The 18,954-nt window shown below is 43.5% G+C and overlaps 1 protein-coding gene across 1 annotated transcript in view; it reads left to right on the forward strand.

Annotated features, from left to right (window-relative positions):
- HRH3 (histamine receptor H3) overlaps window positions 1-18,607 on the forward strand; it is a 30,515-nt gene extending 11,908 nt beyond the window's left edge. The window contains exon 3 of the mRNA XM_086929073.1: window positions 17,198-18,607. Coding sequence (XP_086785199.1) covers window positions 17,198-18,094 — 897 coding nt within the window. The 3' untranslated portion in view covers window positions 18,095-18,607. The remainder of the gene's footprint in view (window positions 1-17,197) is intronic.
- Window positions 18,608-18,954: the final 347 nt, after the last annotated feature.

Raw genomic sequence — 18,954 nt, forward strand, 5'->3', positions numbered from 1 at the left:
CCCACCAAGCTTATATAAGAAAGTTGATTTCTAATCCAAAAGTTATCCAAAGAAAATCAAAAGGCCTCAAATCTAAAAAAGTGCAGGCAAATGTCAACCTGAGGAGTTATTCTGATAAAAATAATCATTTTCAGAAGGTCTATGCTGCTTGCTAGTAGATTTCTTGTGCGGAATTGCAATTTTTGTAATTTCGCGAGTGCGAGATTGTTGCTGCCCGCCGCACCTACATGTTCGCAATTGCGAACTTACACCGCAAAGAAAAAAAATCCGCTGCGTGCGAATTTGCGGATTTTGCGGGAAATCCGCGAATCTCGCGGATTGCGAATTTACCGAAAATCCGCCAAATCCGCGAGCGTAACGGATTTTCCGCCCATACTTAGAGTGGAGTTTAGATATAGAAAGTATTTTTTTAAGGTTCAGAGTAGGGTGGAATTTTGGGGTGTGACAGGTTTTTAGGGGTCATTGAGGGGTGGTGTTAGGGGTGGTGAGGGTTGTTTTAGGGATGTGGGGTGATTTGGGTTTAGGGGTGGGGAGGACTTTAAGGGTTCAGGGATTGGTGGGGTTTAGGCGGAGACAGGGGTTTTTAGGGTTCAGGAATAAGGAGTTGTGGATAGTGAGGCGTTTTAGGCTTCAGGGATGGGTGGAGTTTAGGTGTAGTGAAGGATTTATAGGGAACAGGAATGGATCGCAATTTTAGGGTTGTGAGGGAGGTGGTCAGGGATGGATGGTGTTTAGGGGGAGGGGTCAGCAAATTAAACCATACAAAGTAATTGGTTGAAAGTGTAAAATATATAACTCCGAAATAATGTTCCTTGATGTATAAAAAACTGTATTAAATACCCCTGACTAAAATGTTTGTGGCACAAAGCCCTGCAACCATTGTATTTACACCACATATAAGCATGCAAAAGTCAATTTGGAAAAAAAAGCATTCAATGTATTGTTTTCTATGAAATGGTAAATGCCATTTATCCTGCAAATTTCCATTAAATAGTTTAGGTGAAATGGTTTCTCAGTATTGGTATTCCATGAAAACGTTTTTCTATGAAATCACACACAACATCTCTGGAGACGTCCGAGCAGCAGCTCCACTGAAGGCGCAGAGATACCTGCCTGCCTGGTGGAGACCTCTAAGTGTGATAGGAGGTCTTCGCTCTCAAGGCGGAGGTAATGTCATCCACGGACCTGGTGGCCTAGCGGACCACCGTCATACTGTAAATGATCCCCTCTGTCTGGATCCGCATGTTTGTACCTCTATATCGTTTTGTTTCTGTATCCTGGTGTGCAGCCATCTTTATGTTCTTGTGTGTTTTAGTCTGTCTAGTTTTCTCATTTGTTTATGAAGGTATTTGTTTTACTATTATTATTTATATTCTGATTTAGCACACATATGACAGAATATAATGGTTTCTTTATATCAGTTTGAATTTATTTCGATTTCTATGTGCATATGTATGCACACATACTGTCTGAATATCGACTATAATATAATTCCTGCATATAGTCTTGCACATGCACAGCACTGTTTATAACTCAAATGTTTAAAAAAAGAATTACAAAAAAATATTTGTATGAGTTAATTTCTTTCAGTATTTACCACAGGAAATCCTGGATAACATTTGTTTTCTCTTCAGGGCTTTCATGTAATTATGCATCAAATCACCCAAATGCAATGTCGATTTGTGGTGGGTAGATTGAATGGTAGGAGGTGACCACTGGTGATGGTGATTGCTGTTACCTATTCGGACGTGGTGGTTTAATTTTGGTTAAAATTATAAAAAATATCACTTTTTCACTTTTTTGATAGAATCTCTGTGGTTAAAAAAGCTTGTGTTGGTATGGCTACTGCTATTAGCTGCTGGGAATACCATATTTGGGTATTGCTATTGGGGTGTGGTAGTTTATTTTATCTTTTGAGGGGTAGTAGTTTTTGTTTTAGGATTTTGGAATTCGATAGTTTGGTTTGGACTTTGGCTTTGTAGGAATTAAGGGGCATATTACCAAGCAATAGTGATAATTATCGCTATTGCTTGGTTAGAGACAAAAATGTATCGCCGACCTGCGGCGATTTTTATCGCAGATAAACCTTGGTATTACCAAGGTTTATCGCAAATGCGATAAAAATCGGCCGCAATGCATGAATATCGCTGAAAAGTCAGCGATATTCAGGCATTACCGAGCTAATGCTCATAGCCATGTTTTCCACCTCCCATTGGATAACATGGCTAAGAACTGCTCAGGGCAGGTGTTAGCTTTTGGATATATTCGCGCTTAGCGCGAATATCTCCAAAAGTTGGTAATAGGAGATAGCGATGTTAGCGACTGTTTCCAGTCGCTAACATCTTGGCACGCCCACTTTGCATGTCATAAGTGATAAATTTCTCTGACATGCAAAGTGGGGCCCAAGATGGTCGCTATCTCCTACTAGCTGTCGCTAACTGGTGTTAGCAACAGCTAGGTAATAGGGAGAACATGTTATCTCCGCTTTCTTGGCTGTTAAAGCCAAAAAAGCGGAGATAAACCCCCTTGATAATATGCCCTTAAGTTTAGGTATTGAAGTAAAACGTAGATTTTGCTGAAATGGTTTGATGACTACATATGCTTTGTAATGTGCTTTACATTGGTTACTTTCAGCTGTTTGTGGTGCAAATGATGAAATTAGTTTTTGGAAGATATGGTGGTTGAGATTAAACATTGGATATGTGGTTCTTTGATTTAACTTGATTGCATGGTGAACAAGTTTATCTATTTGTGTACAACAGTCACTTTTAACTTTAGGGGCTTAGGTGTCTATTGGGTTTGTTCAGTTGTTAATATGTGGCTTTGGTTGTAAGGTTAACGTGGTGGCTCGTGATACTGCTTTACTGTTAAGTGGTGGTGTTTGGTTTTGCTTTAGCATGTGGTGGTTGTGCTTAACTGTATGTGTTGGTGGTTTAATGTTTGGGTGTATATTGGCCTGTTACATTGATAGCATTGCTTTTAGTTTGTTGTGAGTGATGTGGCAGTGGTTGGTGGCTTGGGATAATGTGGTTGGGCATGACTGTATGACTTCTTAAAGTATTTGGTTTAGTGTAGTTGCTGTTGGAGTGGTTTTTGGATTTACTGTATGGGTGCTGTACAAGCACAGGTTGTGTTTGTAGTTGACGATGAATGTAAGAATATCAGGTTTATATTATCGTGCTATCACAATTTTGTAGCAAAAGTAGTTACAACCAAAATATCGAGAAGGTAAGTTTATATTGGTACGCATACATGTACTAATCTTTAATCCTCCTCTATGTACCTTAAAGCTACATCATTATCAAGGTACATTTATGTGGAGTTAAGTATATAATACTTATCCTTACATATACATTCTTACCTTATTGATATTGTCAATTCAATTCATAAAGCTTTATTCAGAGCATAAAAAACATGTCCATAAAAGCACATACAATTACAAATACAAAACATTTCATTAGTTAAAAAGAAAACACATAATACATTTGTTTGTTATCCAGAGAGGGATGGAATAAATAGTTAAAATGATTAAAAACACATACTTTTCCTGGCACCAATTGCCTTAAGCAGGAAAGTAGCCGTAAAGAAGCAAATGTCCGGATGGTGCAGATTAAAAAGCAGTTTCATAGAGTCAGTAATTGTTCTTACTCCAAATCTTTTCAACATGGGCTTTAAGAAGATTTTCCGTAATTCACTATACAATTGGCATGATAAAAGAAAGTGCGTAGTGCTCTGATTCGCATTATTATCACAAGCACAGGATCCAGTAGGGCGCATTTTTACATTGGGGCATGCGACCAGATAGTGTACTGTTCCCATCCTTATTCTGGTCAGTACAAACTGGTGCGAGACTCTGGTCACCTGTGTCAAATATGGATGAAATCCAGTAAAATCATTCATGCTATTGTACAGCTTACAAGTAGATAGTTTTGATTCCTCCAAAGCACGCCTCTCTATGCAATAATTCAAAAAAGTAATTTTCAAATTTGACTTGGAGATATCAGAGGCACAGTATCGATCATTGGTCACATTAAACCCAAAAACCTTTTGAAAACAATCAATAATATATTTGATCCAAGGGATCTTTAGGTGCTGGTCCAAAGAGAGGCAATCCTCGATAATGGCTCTATTCAATGAGGTGCCATCATTCAGCCAAACAGAGCACCACATTAATAAGGGTCTTAACATGATCATATCATTCAGGAATTGAGTCCCTGTTTCCTTATGAACCAAGTTGTTGGAGGTAGATTTGGGTAAGCACAGGAGCCTTTTCAGGAAATTATTCTCCTCCACCTGTAGACTCCCGGCTGGTGACACACCCCAAACTCCAGCCCCATAGAGGGCCGCAAAGAGACATCTAGATTGAAAAATGTTTAGCATGTCCTTAATGAGTCTATTCCCCAGCTTCTTGGCAAATACAAAAACCCCATTAGCACTCCTAATCATCTTTGTTTTAACAGCTTTATGTTCGGTATCCCAGCTACCATTTTTAGAAAAAGTGATCCCCAAATAGCAGAAGTTATCAACTTTTTGAACCGGTTCACCTTCTATAGAATAATGGGAATTAACTTTTGTTTTAGCTCGTCCGGGCCCGCACTCCATCACATAAGTTTTCGACCTGTTAATCACCAGTTTCCTACTCTTGATGAATTGCACAAACCTGTCCATCAAGCGTTGGAGACCCAGAGGGGTCCTGGACAGCAGCACGGCGTCATCCGCATAGAGTAACACAGGGATGTTAAGGTTGGTAACTCTAGGGACGTCTGCCGTAACTGTCTGCAGAACAGAATCCACCTCATTAATGAAGAGTGTAAAAAGCAGGGGTGCTAAAACACACCCCTGCCTAATTCCCCTCCCGATCCTGAACTTACTCGTACACTCCCCATTGGGTCCATAGCGAACACTGGTGCAAAGTTTTTCATACAGGCGGGCCAAAAAGTAAACTATACCTGCGGGAGCTCCCATTTCAATCAGTTTAGCCCATAGTATAGCGTGGTGTACCATATCGAAAGCGCTGCTTAGGTCAGCAAAGCATAGATAAATTGACCCTTTTTTGGCCTGGGTATATTTCCCTACCAAAAGTTCTAAATTCAAGCACTGCTCAATGGTGCCACGACCTTTTCTGAACCCAAACTGACTGTTAGTTAAGATCTCATTGGTCTCTGCCCATTCCTCTAATCTGACTAAAAGGACCCGACTCATAACTTTAACAGATGAGTCCAGTAAGGATATTGGCCGATAATTTTTGGCATCGCCCCGGTCACCTTTCTTAAAGATGGGGACGATTATTGATTTTGCCCATGTAGACGGTATTTTGCAGCTAACTGCTGCATTGAAGTTCTTGACCAGAAATGGGCCCCAAATCTCCGGGGCGGTCTTATACACATCTATGGGTACCCCATCAGGTCCCTGGGCCTTCCCTCCCTTACTGGCTCTTATACTAACCATGACCTCATCTATGGAAATATTTAAGGCAACGGTGGGCCAGCCTTCTCCATAGGAGGCCGGTCTATTACCGGAGTCAAAAATAATGGAAAAGTGTTTAATCCAAGATTCCATGCTCACATTAGATGTGAGCTCTGGCACCTTCTCGTCCCTAAGGAATGGGCTGTTCACCGTGGTCCAAAACAGTGTGCAGTTCTTCAGTTCTGCTGCTTGGCTAAGATTATCCCACGCTTCCTGCTGGAGTTCAGCCTTTCTGCGTTTAAGGATCAAATTAAAATCCTGCCTAAATTGAATCACCAGACTCTTATCTCTAGGTTTAGCTGCTAAGGCTTCTTTAAGGTCACTCCGGGCAGTAGAACAAGCATGGTCAAACCACCCCCTTTTTTGTCTACTCTTGTGCCCTACTTCTTTCGTGAACTTCTTGTTGATGGTTGAGTTAATTCTATCAAAGTGATCAATACTGACAGCCACGGTTTCATCCTGTTCCAGGATTGCCGTTATTTCTGTCAAGCAGCTATTGATGATGGAATCAGATGTTATTTCGGCTTTTTCTCCTTTCCACCTCAACCTGAAACCATTTGGTCTATGGGGTTCGATATTGACAATAGTACCCAGATCGAGAGTGGGGACAGGTTTCCAAATCATGGCTTCAGTAGTTAAGCAGTTATGGTCACTTAGCATAACGTCAACCACCTTGGGCTCTGAGCACAGGGGGATTAGGTTAGAGGACATGCACATAAAATCAATGACAGTATTAGCCCCCCTCCCTTTGAAAGTCGGTAAACTTTCTCCCAGGTCGTTCTTGGCATTTTCCATGATTTCCATGTCATAATCTATCAGAAAGTTATTCAGGGTTTCTCCATACAAATGATGGGGAAAATGAACATCAGCATCCCCTGAGCGATTATAGACACCGCATAAGTTCTGAGACGATAAGGGACAAACTGAAATATTAAAATCCCCCACAAAAATAAATTCATTAACGCCATTAAAAATTTTCACAAGATTACTCAGTGCATTATCTAAATCATTAATTGCTATGTGCCTGGTACCATCAAATATATTATTGTAGAAACTAATCAAAAGTATATTTCTACCCGCTTCTTGTGCTAGCCATAAAATTTGGGAATGAGCCCCCACTACTACATGCTTTTTCACAGAAATAGGTAACTTGACTGAAATCGAAACCAACAGCCCTCCTTTTGCTCTACCATGGGGCGATGCCAAGGCAGGAAGTTCATAGGATACAAAGCCATCACTGCCCTTAAAGTTTTTGCACCAGATTTCCTGTAGGCAAATGATGTCAAATAAACTAATAAAGTCTTTCCATCCTAGCATATCCTCCTTGGCCATCAGGCCGGCAATGTTCCAGCTGGCTATATAACAAGTTACCCCTTTCCTATCATGGCCGACAATGGGCGTTACGTCCCTAAATACGGACATGTTATCATCTGGGTTAAAAAGCTCTATGTTATACATTAAATTCTCAACTTCTCCCCCAACAGGCATACAATCTACAGTCACATTATTAACCAGTTCGATTTCGGGCATAGTTAACTCTCCAATATTATTACTGTTTACATCTCTCCCAAGAACCGGATAAATCTCATGTCAATCATTTTGGTCCAGAAAACTCAATGACTGATACCTATTCTGGATTGGGACTTGGTAAACCATCCCATTAACAGGTGAAAAAGTACTATCACAGGTTGATAATAGGTTGAGAGTGTGTGTTATAAATCTATTCCCGCCAGGGACAGAAGTCAACATGTGCATCGGCGGGATAGGTGTGCCATCCTGAAAACCAGGACAAAAGGTGGATAACACAGGTCTATTTACAATAGATGGATAATTGAAATTGTTCTTTGCCCCCTCCCTGCAATTAGTAGTAGGCAACCTGTTAAGATGGTTATAGAAATAGCCCAATGGTCTTGCGACGACATCTGTCTCCGACTGCGTGAGTGCGGCCGCTCTGAGCAGGACCGTCGCAACATGTTGCGGATGTTTAAAATTTATAATCACGCAGTCGCCCCCACAGGTCTTCCTAGTATTACCGATCCAATTGACTCTTCTGATAGAAATAATTTGATCAGAGTAGCCAACTGGGTAACCGCAGTGGCGGTTTAACCATGAAGTTGTTTTATTTTTTAGGGAATCCGCCGACTCCTGGGTATACGGGGCCTGAGTTAAAGTTGGGACATTAGTTAAGACCACAACATAGGGTACACATTCAGGAGGAAGGTCTACTGGGCGCCTACATATCCTTACAGGTACCCCATTAGTCCCCCCTGTGGCAGCAGGCGTAGCTGACACAGCTGGCACTGAAACAGTCTTTCCTCTGTTTGGAGCTGGTAATGATCTTTCATCAGGATGTGAACTACCCGACACTACGCTAGTTGACCCAGCTGCCGGTACCTGTGAAGGTCGGCCCATTTCCTGAGCTATTGGGCGTGCCAATACAGGTAACTCTTTAGATAGTTGTTTCCCAGTATTAGCAGTAGAGGGGGCACTATTTGTATGTCGTGGTTGTACCCTATCCTGTATAGGTGCTGTGTGTGTGCACGTTGTATCTTTAATATTTGATATGGATTTATCCAAATTAACTGCATGCTGATCCACCACAGCCCTTAGTCTCAATACTTCTGCCCATAGATCATCAATTTTAACTAACAAGGGCTCTACAACCATTTTCAATTTATTATCTATGGTACTCACTAACAAGTCAATTTGGTCGGGTTTAATAGAAACACAACTGTCTTTATATAATGCCCCTATTTCCTCGATGTTCTCCTTGTGTACGGTGTCTTTTTTGTTTTTTCTGACAGAATGATTTCCCCATTTAAGAGCTGGTTTCCTACATGCTCTCAAAAATTTTGTAGCCCTAGTGGACTGCTGAGGGGTACCTTCAGAGGTCTCACACGGGTTTAGTATATCTTCCACCACAGTCAAGTTATCAGGGGCCTCAGTAGATTCAACATTGATACCGGTATTATCAGTCTCAGCTGCTGTAACAGTGTCATTGGTGGTAATTATATCAGCATTATTGGGATCCGGAGACGAAACCAAAGGGTGGTCTAGTAAATTGCTTTTACCCAGCGATTTCCTTCTATCGCTATTAATTCTGGAAACTACTTTCAATAGATAGTTATCTGGTAAGGTAGATTGGATAGACATGTTGGGGGTGGTTCAGAAGTCACGGACAGCTATTAAAACATAAACAAAGTTATATCCACAATTTGCCACTTGCCCGTACTCACAAGTGATGCCAAGGGGGGTGGCCCGTCCCGTCCCTGGTCGTCCCCGGATGGCCACAGACGGCCCCACCCTTGTCCCGGGCTTCTCCCGCACGCGACTCGCAGGGCGAGAGGGAGGTCAGCGTTTATCTAGCGCCTCTGGGCGCTCCAAGCGCGTCACAGGCGTGCCGCCCTTGAGGCTGCTGGGGGCTGTGGTTCGGCGGGTCTCCCAGCGCTCCACCGTCGGTAAGGGAAAATGCTGCCGTTCACCTCACGGCCCTGCCCTGCACGTTGGCGTGCCAGGTAAGTTTTTCTGCGTCTGGTGTTCCCCCCTGGGCTCCTGGGAGGTCAGCGTTTATCTAGCGCCTCCGGGCGCTCCAAGCGCGTCACAGGCGCGCCGCCCCTGAGGCTGCTGGGTGCTGTGGTTCGGCGGGTCTCCCAGCGCTCCACCGTCGGTAAGGGAAAATGCCGCCGTTCACCTCACGGCCCTGCCCTGCCCGTTGGCCTGCCAGGTAAGTTTTTCTGCTTCTGGTGTTCCCCCCTGGGCTCCTGGGAGGTCAGCGTTTATCTAGCGCCTCCGGGCGCTCCAAGCACGTCACAGGCGCGCCGCCCCTGAGGCTGCTGGGGGCTGTGGTTCGGCGGGTCTCCCAGCGCTCCACCGTCGGTAAGGGAAAATGCCGCCGTTCACCTCACGGCCCTGCCCTGCCCGTTGGCGTGCCAGGTAAGTTTTTCTGCTTCTGGTGTCATTGTTTTTTTTTGCTATATGTTAGCACAATATCAAATACTCATTTTTCTGATACCATATCCAATTGTGGAAACGTGGTGGGGTTTAGGTGTTGAATGTGAAGCTGTTGTGTTTAGCAGTCTGGCTTCTGAATAGTGTTAGTTGGGTTTAGCTGTTGTGATATCAATAGGCTCCGTTGATGAAGTATGTTGTTTGGTTTTAGATGTACTACATTGTAGAAATTAAGTAGTACTTCTTACGCTCTGATGAGGCTGATACGTGCTGCGATTTACAATGGGTTTCTGGTGCCCTTTTGTAGTGCATTCTTGGCAGGAAGTGGATTGTGGTTTGGCTTTTATGACCTGTTCTGATTGTGGTGCATGAGGTTTGGAGACATAATAATGGTGCAGTGAACTGGTAGATGCGTTTAATCAGGAGGTATTGTTGAAAAGGGGGAGAATAGAAGCAGTTGCACATGCGGATGCCTCCCCGCTTTTCCTTCCTTGTTTACAGGACTGGTCTTCAAATACAGTTACATGAGGGGAAGAACCACAGCTTCCATACTCTTCAAAATTCAGTGGTTGTGAATGATTCCTACTTTAAAGGGAATCCACTCCAGATCTTACCTGTAATGAATGGGAAGGGGCTTCCAGCTGTTTGAGTCTTTCTAAAGAGTTGAATAGTCAAGAGTGGGTCAAGCTGTTCCTTATGTTTAAACCCGCTGAAAGCTGCTGATGTCTGTGAACACCTTAGCATGTTAAAAAGATAGTTTGCTGACCAGTGGTAAGAATTTGGGGAAAACAGTGAAGAGAAGTGAGAGAGAAACCCTGAGCTGGATCTAATTTTTCAGAATGAATTTGACCCAAGAGTGGGACAGAACAACACTGTCTGGGTACTTGAAGCATGAGGGGTCAATGAACTGGCTGAAGGGGAGACAGAGTGAAGTATAAGAAGAACACTACCTTGAGTGAACTCATATGGTATAGAATCAATATGAGGCTTACCGGTTTCGGCAGCAGATATTACTGTGTTGAGCTCTTAAGCAGGCCAATACCAGATGAGGACTCCAAGATGCCACCTCAAACCAGATTGGTCAGGAGCTGAGGAGCAGTGGTGGCTCCTCCGCTGTGGCGGAGGAGCGTCGCCCCATTGATTTTCAGTAGTGTAAAAATGGAAAAAATAAAATGACAACAACTCGTTGGTATTATAATTTTACTTTTCCTTGCGGAAGCCAATTCTGGGGCGGTGCTTGGCTGTCATCACAGCCAGCAGAGGGAGGAGTGGTATGTGCACTTAAGTGCACATGGCGGTTTGGCCGGCCTTCTTAGGCCGGCCAAACAGTCATGCGCACTTTGCATGTTCTCCACCGGGCTGTAATGTACAGCCTGGGTGGAGATCATGCACAGGCTCCGATTTCCTGCCTGAGCGCTGAACCCCGGTGCTCAGACCAATCACTACGCTGCTGTCATGGTGACAGCAGTGTCATGATTGGCTTAGGGGAGCCTGTGTGCTTCCAGGAAGAGAAGCAAGTACAGGTGACGTTGGAAGACGGCTACCGTGGAAAGGTAAGTGATTTGTTTTTAACTCCCCCCGCCACCTACATTATGTATCAGCTGCCACTGCTGAGGAGGTAAGCAAGAGATAGATACCCAAATGCTCAAAAAGTAAAGTGTAGGGAAGGAGGTCAAAAAGGGACTCTAAAATGAATGAACCGAAAGGTAAGAAATAATAAAAACTAAGGAAGGATTGTGAGTGCAAATTTGTAAGCGAAGAGCAACAGCAACTCTTGACACTCTGCCATCCAGAAGCTACACATCAGAAGTGATCATAAATACTGTCTCTCCCAATAACTCCCCAGAAGTGTACTCATAACCATCAGGTGGGTGTAAGGGTGAGCCACTGAGTTAGTGGTCTAGAGTTTCTCACCTCTTCAGGTTCCACTGGCCCTTTCTTCTCAGTCTAGAGCCTGAATAAGCTCCATTCTTGATCAGTCGTCTGTTCTGATTCCGGACAACAGCCTTGAGAATGGTGAGATACTTCAGCTGATGGTTGAGAGTTCAAGCATGCCGGATGGCTTAATGTGTGATGTAGATTGACTTACAGCGATCTATCTAGCCCGCTGGCAGCCTGTGCAATGACTAAATATTGGTATGATGTGTGCCATGATAGGAAGATTAAAGAATTATCTTGCATCTGCATTATGAATTGTCTGTAGCTTGTGAAGCATGTAGAAAGGGGATTGAGATAAAAAATGGTGGCATGGTCTACTTGGCAAAGTACTAAGACAAGACTAGCTTGTACCCTTTGAGGGAATTCTACTGCAGGGAAAGTACTTCATGTGTAGGGCATTATGTAAAAAATCTCCTTGAGTAACTTAATTAATTTGAACTACAAGTGATGCACTAGAAACCATAATTACCTCAGATTCCAGTCTTGGTTTTAAGTGTTTGGCGGTCAGACAAGTTCTTTTGGCCGGAGGGTGGACAGGTGGTAATTGGTTTGGCATCTTATTCTATGAACGCATTGATCTAATAGTTTCTATGTTGATGATGTAGTAGCTGCGCTTAGCTGCTGTTAGTATAGTAATTAGCTTTAGCCGTTATTTGTTTGATTGCCAATTACCTACTTTAGTGCAGTGGATGACCCATTGGCGTCTACTACTCTACTTTCACAATGCAGTTGACGTCAATATGTAGTCCACCATAATGGGAAGGAGAATATTTCTGGGTAAACACTAGAAACATTTTTTTTTTCAAAATCAAAATCAACGTCGGGACACAAGAAAAATGTTTTCCTAGCTTCTTGTGTTCGATTATTTTTGTTTTGCTGTGATGCGCAGTGCGCGCTGACATCACAGCCAAGTCAAAGTGAAAGCAAACAGAACTAATGTTATGTTGTTATGTTATGTTATCGGATTCTTCTATAGCGCAACGGCTACTCCAAAAGGAGTGTCCCGGCGCTTTGGCGAAGAAGTCCTTCGGGAGTGGCGACATAACTGCAGAACATAAGGAAAGGCGGGGGCTATCTGGTAAAAAGCCAAGTTTTTAAAGCCTTTCTGAACGACATCAGACTAGGGGACTGTCTGAGAGAAAGGGGCAGCTCATTCCAGGCACAGGGAGCCAAATAATGAAAAGAGCGACCGCCTTGTCTGGTGCGTTTAATGGTCGGAACGACCATTCTAGACAAGGAGGCGGACCGCAAGGCCCTGTTAGGTCTGTAGAAAGCAAGACGTTTCCTCATGTAGTTAGGGCCTATATCATGAAGGGCTTTGAAGGTCAGCGTCAAACTTTTGAAAAGGACCCTCTTGGCTATAGGAAGCCAGTGCAGTTCCTTTAACAGTTCTGAGGCACTAGCGCGTCTAGGGAGCCCATAAATAGCCCGGGCAGCTGAATTTTGGACTCCTTGAAGTCTCCTCACGAGGTATTTGGGGAGTCCTAGATAGAGGGCATTAGCGTAGTCTAATCTAGACCCAACAAGTGCTTGAACAATGACCCTTCGATGGTTAATAGAGATCAAGGGGAGAAATTTCCTGAGCATCCGAAGGATCCCGAAACATTTCCCAGAGAGACAGGATATTTGAGGCCCAAAGGTTAAATCATTGTCGACAATGATACCTAGATTTTTGGCCTTGACACTTGCATTTGCAGGTGGAAACAAGTCTTGTGGCCACCAGCTTTTCCAATTTGGTTCGGTGGCGCAGCCAAAGAAAAGCAGCTCCGATTTATCGGAGTTGCATTTTAAGCCGTGTCGTCTGAACCAATCAAATACTGCTTCTAGGCAACCTCTGATACAAGTCCCATCAAACACCTCATTCTTGTCATATGTGATCAAGAGCTGGGTGTCGTCAGCGTAAGACACGATCTGAGCGCCAAACGACTCCGCTACCTCTGCAAGGGTGGCCAAAAAGATGTTAAAAAGCAGGGGGCTAAGAATAGACCCCTGAGGGACCCCTACTTCCAGAGGTGCCATAGCGGCGGAGTGTGGTGGCGCCCAGATCGTTTGCCGACGGCTGGCTAGAAATGATTTGAGCCAGTTCCACACCGTCCCCCGAAGACCACATTCCCAGAGTCGTATTAGGAGGGTATCATGGGGAACGGTGTCGAACGCCGCCGACAAGTCCAACATGACCAACATGGCCTTTCCTCCAGCATCCACAACCTCTCTGATGGCGGTAGTGACTTCAAGTAACGCGGTCTCTGTGCTATAATTTGCACGAAACCCTGATTGAGTGTTGTGCAATAGATGGTTCTCCTTGATGAAATCAGAGATTGATCTGTGCACATGTCTTTCCGCCACCTTCGCCAGAGCAGGGAGGAGAGAAATTGGCCTGTAGTTGGCATGAACGATGGGATCAAGGGCTGGTTTTTTTATAAGTGGAAGAATGAGAGCACTCTTCCAAGCCTGAGGAACTACACCAGAAGACAGTGAGGAGTTAAGGATGGAATTGATGAGGCCGTTTAGCGCAGGGGCTATTTTGTTGAGACAAGAAACCGGGCAGGGATCAAGAGGTGAGCCCGACTTCAGTCCTGTCAGATGATCTAATGAGGAAGCAAGACTCAGCGGAGGAAATTCCCAGAGAGTGGGAGCAGATGCAGGTTGTGAGGAGGAGAGGGCACCAAGAGAAACAGCCTTAGATTGTTTAGAGTAAACAGCAAGGGAAGCTTGAATGGATGTTATCTTGTCTACAAAGTAGTGCGCCAGTTCAATCAGCCAGGGTTCTGAATGCGACTGAGTGGGGGTGCCTAGGGACGGAGAAGTAAAGTCCTTAACAATTTTAAAGATTTCCTTACAAGAGTTTTCTGATTCATCAATACGACGTTCAAGATAAGATTTTTTTCCACTCCATAACAACTTGTGGTAGGATCTGGTCAGATTTTTAAATTTTACCTTCTCGAGAGGATTGTAATCTTTCCTCCAAGCTCTTTCAGCTCTCTTGCAGTTTTGGCGAGCTTCTCTAAGCTGAGAGGTAAACCAAGGGGCAGAGGGCCGTAATGGTACAGACTGCTTTCACTTTTGATCGGTGCTGAGGGTCATAACTCTGCCCTAAGCACTGACCAATGTGTAAGGGGCTGCACAACAAATGGGACTGTGTCTGCTTTCCAGAGCTGTCTCTCCCTAGAGGATCCATGCTTGGAGTTTACATTAAGAGGACAATACACAACTAGGTTACATCACACTAGACACCGGGGACATGTTTGTTGGAAGCAGCCCCCCTGGTCATGAGGAAGTGCTTCCCGTCCGAGGCAGAATAGTCTTTCTGCCTCCCAAGTGGGTGATTGTAGGGTGTTTACCCCAAACCTGGACCCGGGAGGTGGAGCAGAAAGCCACTATACACCAGGCGGAAAAAGTAAAAAAATACAAGAGTTGTGGGGTGGCCCAACAAGCCATAGGGCCATAACCCACCCTTGTATAAGCAGAGCAATATTTCTGCCGCCCCAGGAGGCACATAGGGGTTGTTTACCCCAATCAGTCATTGGGTGGGGCAGAAAGCACACTAGACATCAGTAACTGACCAAATGTTTGGAAAAAAATATTGGGTGGCATAATTATCATGTCAAAAATATTTAGACTACCAAAATATCATAGAACACACTATCTAAGGTAAGAGTATAATTTATGTTGTATATCATATAGTTTTTTGAAAATATCATTGAATTTAATAGTATTAACTTTAAAATAGTTACAATAAATATTGTTACTATAATTGTTATTACTGTTTTAAAATATGGTCTAGTTTTCAGAAATGTATAACTTTCTGGATTCATCCATGATTTTCAAACCTGTTTCTACCAAAAACTACAATTTGGATGAAACCACCAAACATTGAAAAAATGGACCCCAGTTAGAAAAATGCAACAACTGTGGTAAATATTGTTTACTTTTCCAACTCAGCTTGTTCATGAAAGCAGGAAAGATGGTTATCTTCCTACATCAAACCTTTTGCTGATTCCCTGTTTGGAAAAAAGAGACTAATCACATAGACAATACTAAAAACAAATAACACATTACAAATAAATATTCAAACTCCGGTTCTGTTACAGTATGACCTTATTTAGAAAAAATTACCCTTGGGACTAACATTGTAATACAATAATATAATGATCTACAAAGGCCACAGCAAACAGTGGCCCTACTGAGCTCCTAGACAACAGTGGCAAATCAAAATAATTGATAATGAGTACAGTAGTGCTGCATATGTAAAAAACTTGTTTGGTGATGAAAAAAACAGTTGACGCGTTTCAAACCCATCTATGGGCCTGATGTAGGTGGCCATTTACCGGCCGGTAACGGCCGATTTTGGCCGTTACCAACCGGTAAATGGGTGTTTGGGATGTAGGGGGCCAATTTTACCGATTTGATAAATTTACCGAATCGGTAAAATACCGAATCAGTATTTTTACCGATTCGGTAACTTCTAGATGTAGGTGGGACTCTTCTGAGTCCCAAAGGCCTTTCAGATTCGGTATTTTACCACCCAATCCAATTGGGTGGTAAAATACCGAATCCAGGTGTGCATGCACATGTGTGCATGCACCTCTATGCCATGTGACAGACAGGCATGCCCTTAGGGCATGTCTGTGTGCCACATGGCACACATGCCTGTATTTGGGGTGCTAGAGGGTGTCAAAGTGACACCCCCTGCACCCTTGCTGGAATCGGTATTTACCGAATCGGTAAATACCGATTCGGTATTGCCCATTGATTCCTATGGGCTTCAATGCCCATAGGAATCAATGGGCATTACCGAATCGGTATTTACAGAATCGGTAAATACTGAATCTTAACGATTCGGTATTTACCGATTCTGTAATACCTACATCCCAACCCTCTATTTTACCACTTCTTAAATACTGAATCGGTAAAATTCGGTATTTTTTGAAGTGGTAAAATAAAATTACCTACATCTAAGCCTTAATCTCTTTCCGGGTTCCCTTTGGGACTCAGAACACAAATAAGCTAAACCACAATAAAATACTATAAAAACTACCATTTTCATTCATCACCATTCAACTCTCATTCATCACAATAAATGTAAAGGATGAAGAACCTGAACCTGCAAGATATCATGTTGTGTCAAATACTGATGAGGTCCTCCACAGCACAGAGGATGTGTCTTGAGGCCTAGTGTGACCTTAAAGTGGGTGAGACCTGAAAACTATTTCCCCTCCCCACCACACAGAGTGAGTCTCATTTGCTTGCACAGCCCCACAATTCCTTTTACTAGAATCATGGTCCTGCCAGTGCTGAAGCAGAATACTTCCCTTACTATGTGTCAGATCTGTACTGTTATTATGTTTTCTAACTAAAAAAAGATAACAATATAATAGTTACTCTGATATTAATTTGTGATAAAATAGTCTGGGAGGAAGAGAGCAAATTCATTATTTTTGTTGCAATAACAGCTTTCATATCTGTCTTGGTTGAGGATAGTACACCGCAATGGGAGCAGCAACTTGATCCAATGCAGGTGGCAACCGACTCAGGTGTTAGCAGTGCAAAATACACCTTGTCTTCCTTTGCACAACAGTTGCAAGAACAAGTTGTATAAATATTAATATCATTTCTTAATGTAAATTTATTTTCCCCAAATACCCATGAAATCTATGATCAATGTTTTGGGCATGCTTAACTGCATCTAAATTCATGGTCCATCCTGCCACAGGCCATCACAATTGTGAATTATTATTGACATAATTTTTAGGAATTATAATTTATCCTTATCAAGGAAGCACCGGATTTTTGGATCAGTTCCATGATCATAAGATAATGTTTTACTATGTGCTTGTTTTTGTAGGTGGCCTATAGAGCCCAGCAGGGCAACAGCAGGAGCGCAGTGCTGAAGATGACAATGGTGTGGGTTCTGGCCTTTCTCCTCTATGGTCCAGCCATCATCAGTTGGGAGTACATTGTGGGACACAGTATCATACCGGATGGAGAATGCTTTGCAGAATTCTACTACAATTGGTACTTCCTCATCACCGCTTCCACCCTTGAGTTCTTCACACCTTTCCTGAGTGTTACTTTCTTCAACTTGAGCATCTACCTAAACATCCAAAGGCGCGCCCGTGGCCGGTCGGATCATCCCCATGAGATCCGGAGCCCGTCCTTTACCGATGATGCTAGGGGCATTCCCGACTCAAAGCCTAGCTCTGTAAGGGTTTTGACATCCTTGCATCAGAAGCAGAGGAAGTCAGTGGACCTCCATGATTCTGAAGAGGCCTCGCCGCCGCCGGCATCATCCCCCAAGAGGGCATCACTGATATCCATAGGGGGCAGCACTGTGCCATGTAAGGGCAAGACTAGGTCCCTCAACAGGATCTGCAAAACCCCTACAGCCTCAACACCCTCCCTAGAGAAGAAGATGAAGCTGATGTCGCAGAACATTGCCCACCGATTCCGTCTCTCTCGAGACAGGAAAGTGGCTAAGTCTCTGGCCGTGATTGTCTGCATCTTTGGGCTCTGCTGGGCACCGTACACGCTGCTCATGATCATCAGGGCCGCCTGCCAGGACCACTGTGTGCCCGACTACTGGTACGAGGTCTCCTTCTGGCTTCTTTGGGTGAACTCAGCTGTTAACCCTATTCTGTACCCGCTTTGCCACTACAGCTTCAAGCGGGCATTCAGGAAACTGTTGTGCCCCCAGAAGCTCAAGATCCAGCCACACACATCCTTCAAAAAGTGCTGGAAATGAGGCATTATAAAGGGACAAAGTACAGTCTTTCATGCCCACTGCTGCCAGTGATTCCACAAGGGAAGGTGCCAACTACAGCTCCTTTATTTTTGGAACCTAGCGTATGCCCATTCGAGTGTTAGTGGGTGTACTGTGTACAATGTTCAGTCCTCGTCACATCTAACTGTTGTTGCTAAGAAAGTTGAGTTGTTAAATGACCATGGTGTTCCAGCAGCTGTTAATGAACTAAACACAAATGTGTTAATTATGCCACCTTGTGTGTCCAGTCAATTCCCAGTCAACTGCTCAGTTACTCTCCATCCCTGAAATGGAATGGGCTGCTAGATACATGTCATTGTTCTACTGTGCCACACATTGTTATCTATAACTGTACTGTAAAAACATATTTGCAAATATGTTCAATACTTGACCCTTACACTCATCCCAGTAATTCAAGTTGTCTCCAGATGACCCCTCTGGGAGGGCACACTTTAAATGTTGGATTAAATCTGTGCCTTTACTGAGACACAAAAACCTTGTTGTGTTATGTCATTAGCTCTATGCTGTATTATGTTATACTATGCAATGTTATGTTTTGTGGATCTTTAAAAGAGCAGATGTAATCATCAATGAAGTATCCTAGAACTATGGACCTCATTTAAAGTTTGATTGAGAAGAAGCACTGACTTTTTCGAGGTGCAACAACTGCAGATTTTGAGCTGGAGGAGCCGTCGCCAGCTGCCAGATGCAACCATTGGCTGCAGCCAAAGTCTTTGTTGACGTGCAGGAAGAAACCCTCTTGCATCTCATGGCTATTTGTTTCGTTTCTAGACAAAAAGTCCCGCTATCTCGTTGTCATGGTGTAATACAGTGAATTATTA

Source organism: Lissotriton vulgaris, chromosome 7 (assembly GCF_964263255.1).
Source record: "Lissotriton vulgaris chromosome 7, aLisVul1.2, whole genome shotgun sequence".
Classification (NCBI taxonomy): domain Eukaryota; kingdom Metazoa; phylum Chordata; class Amphibia; order Caudata; family Salamandridae; genus Lissotriton; species Lissotriton vulgaris.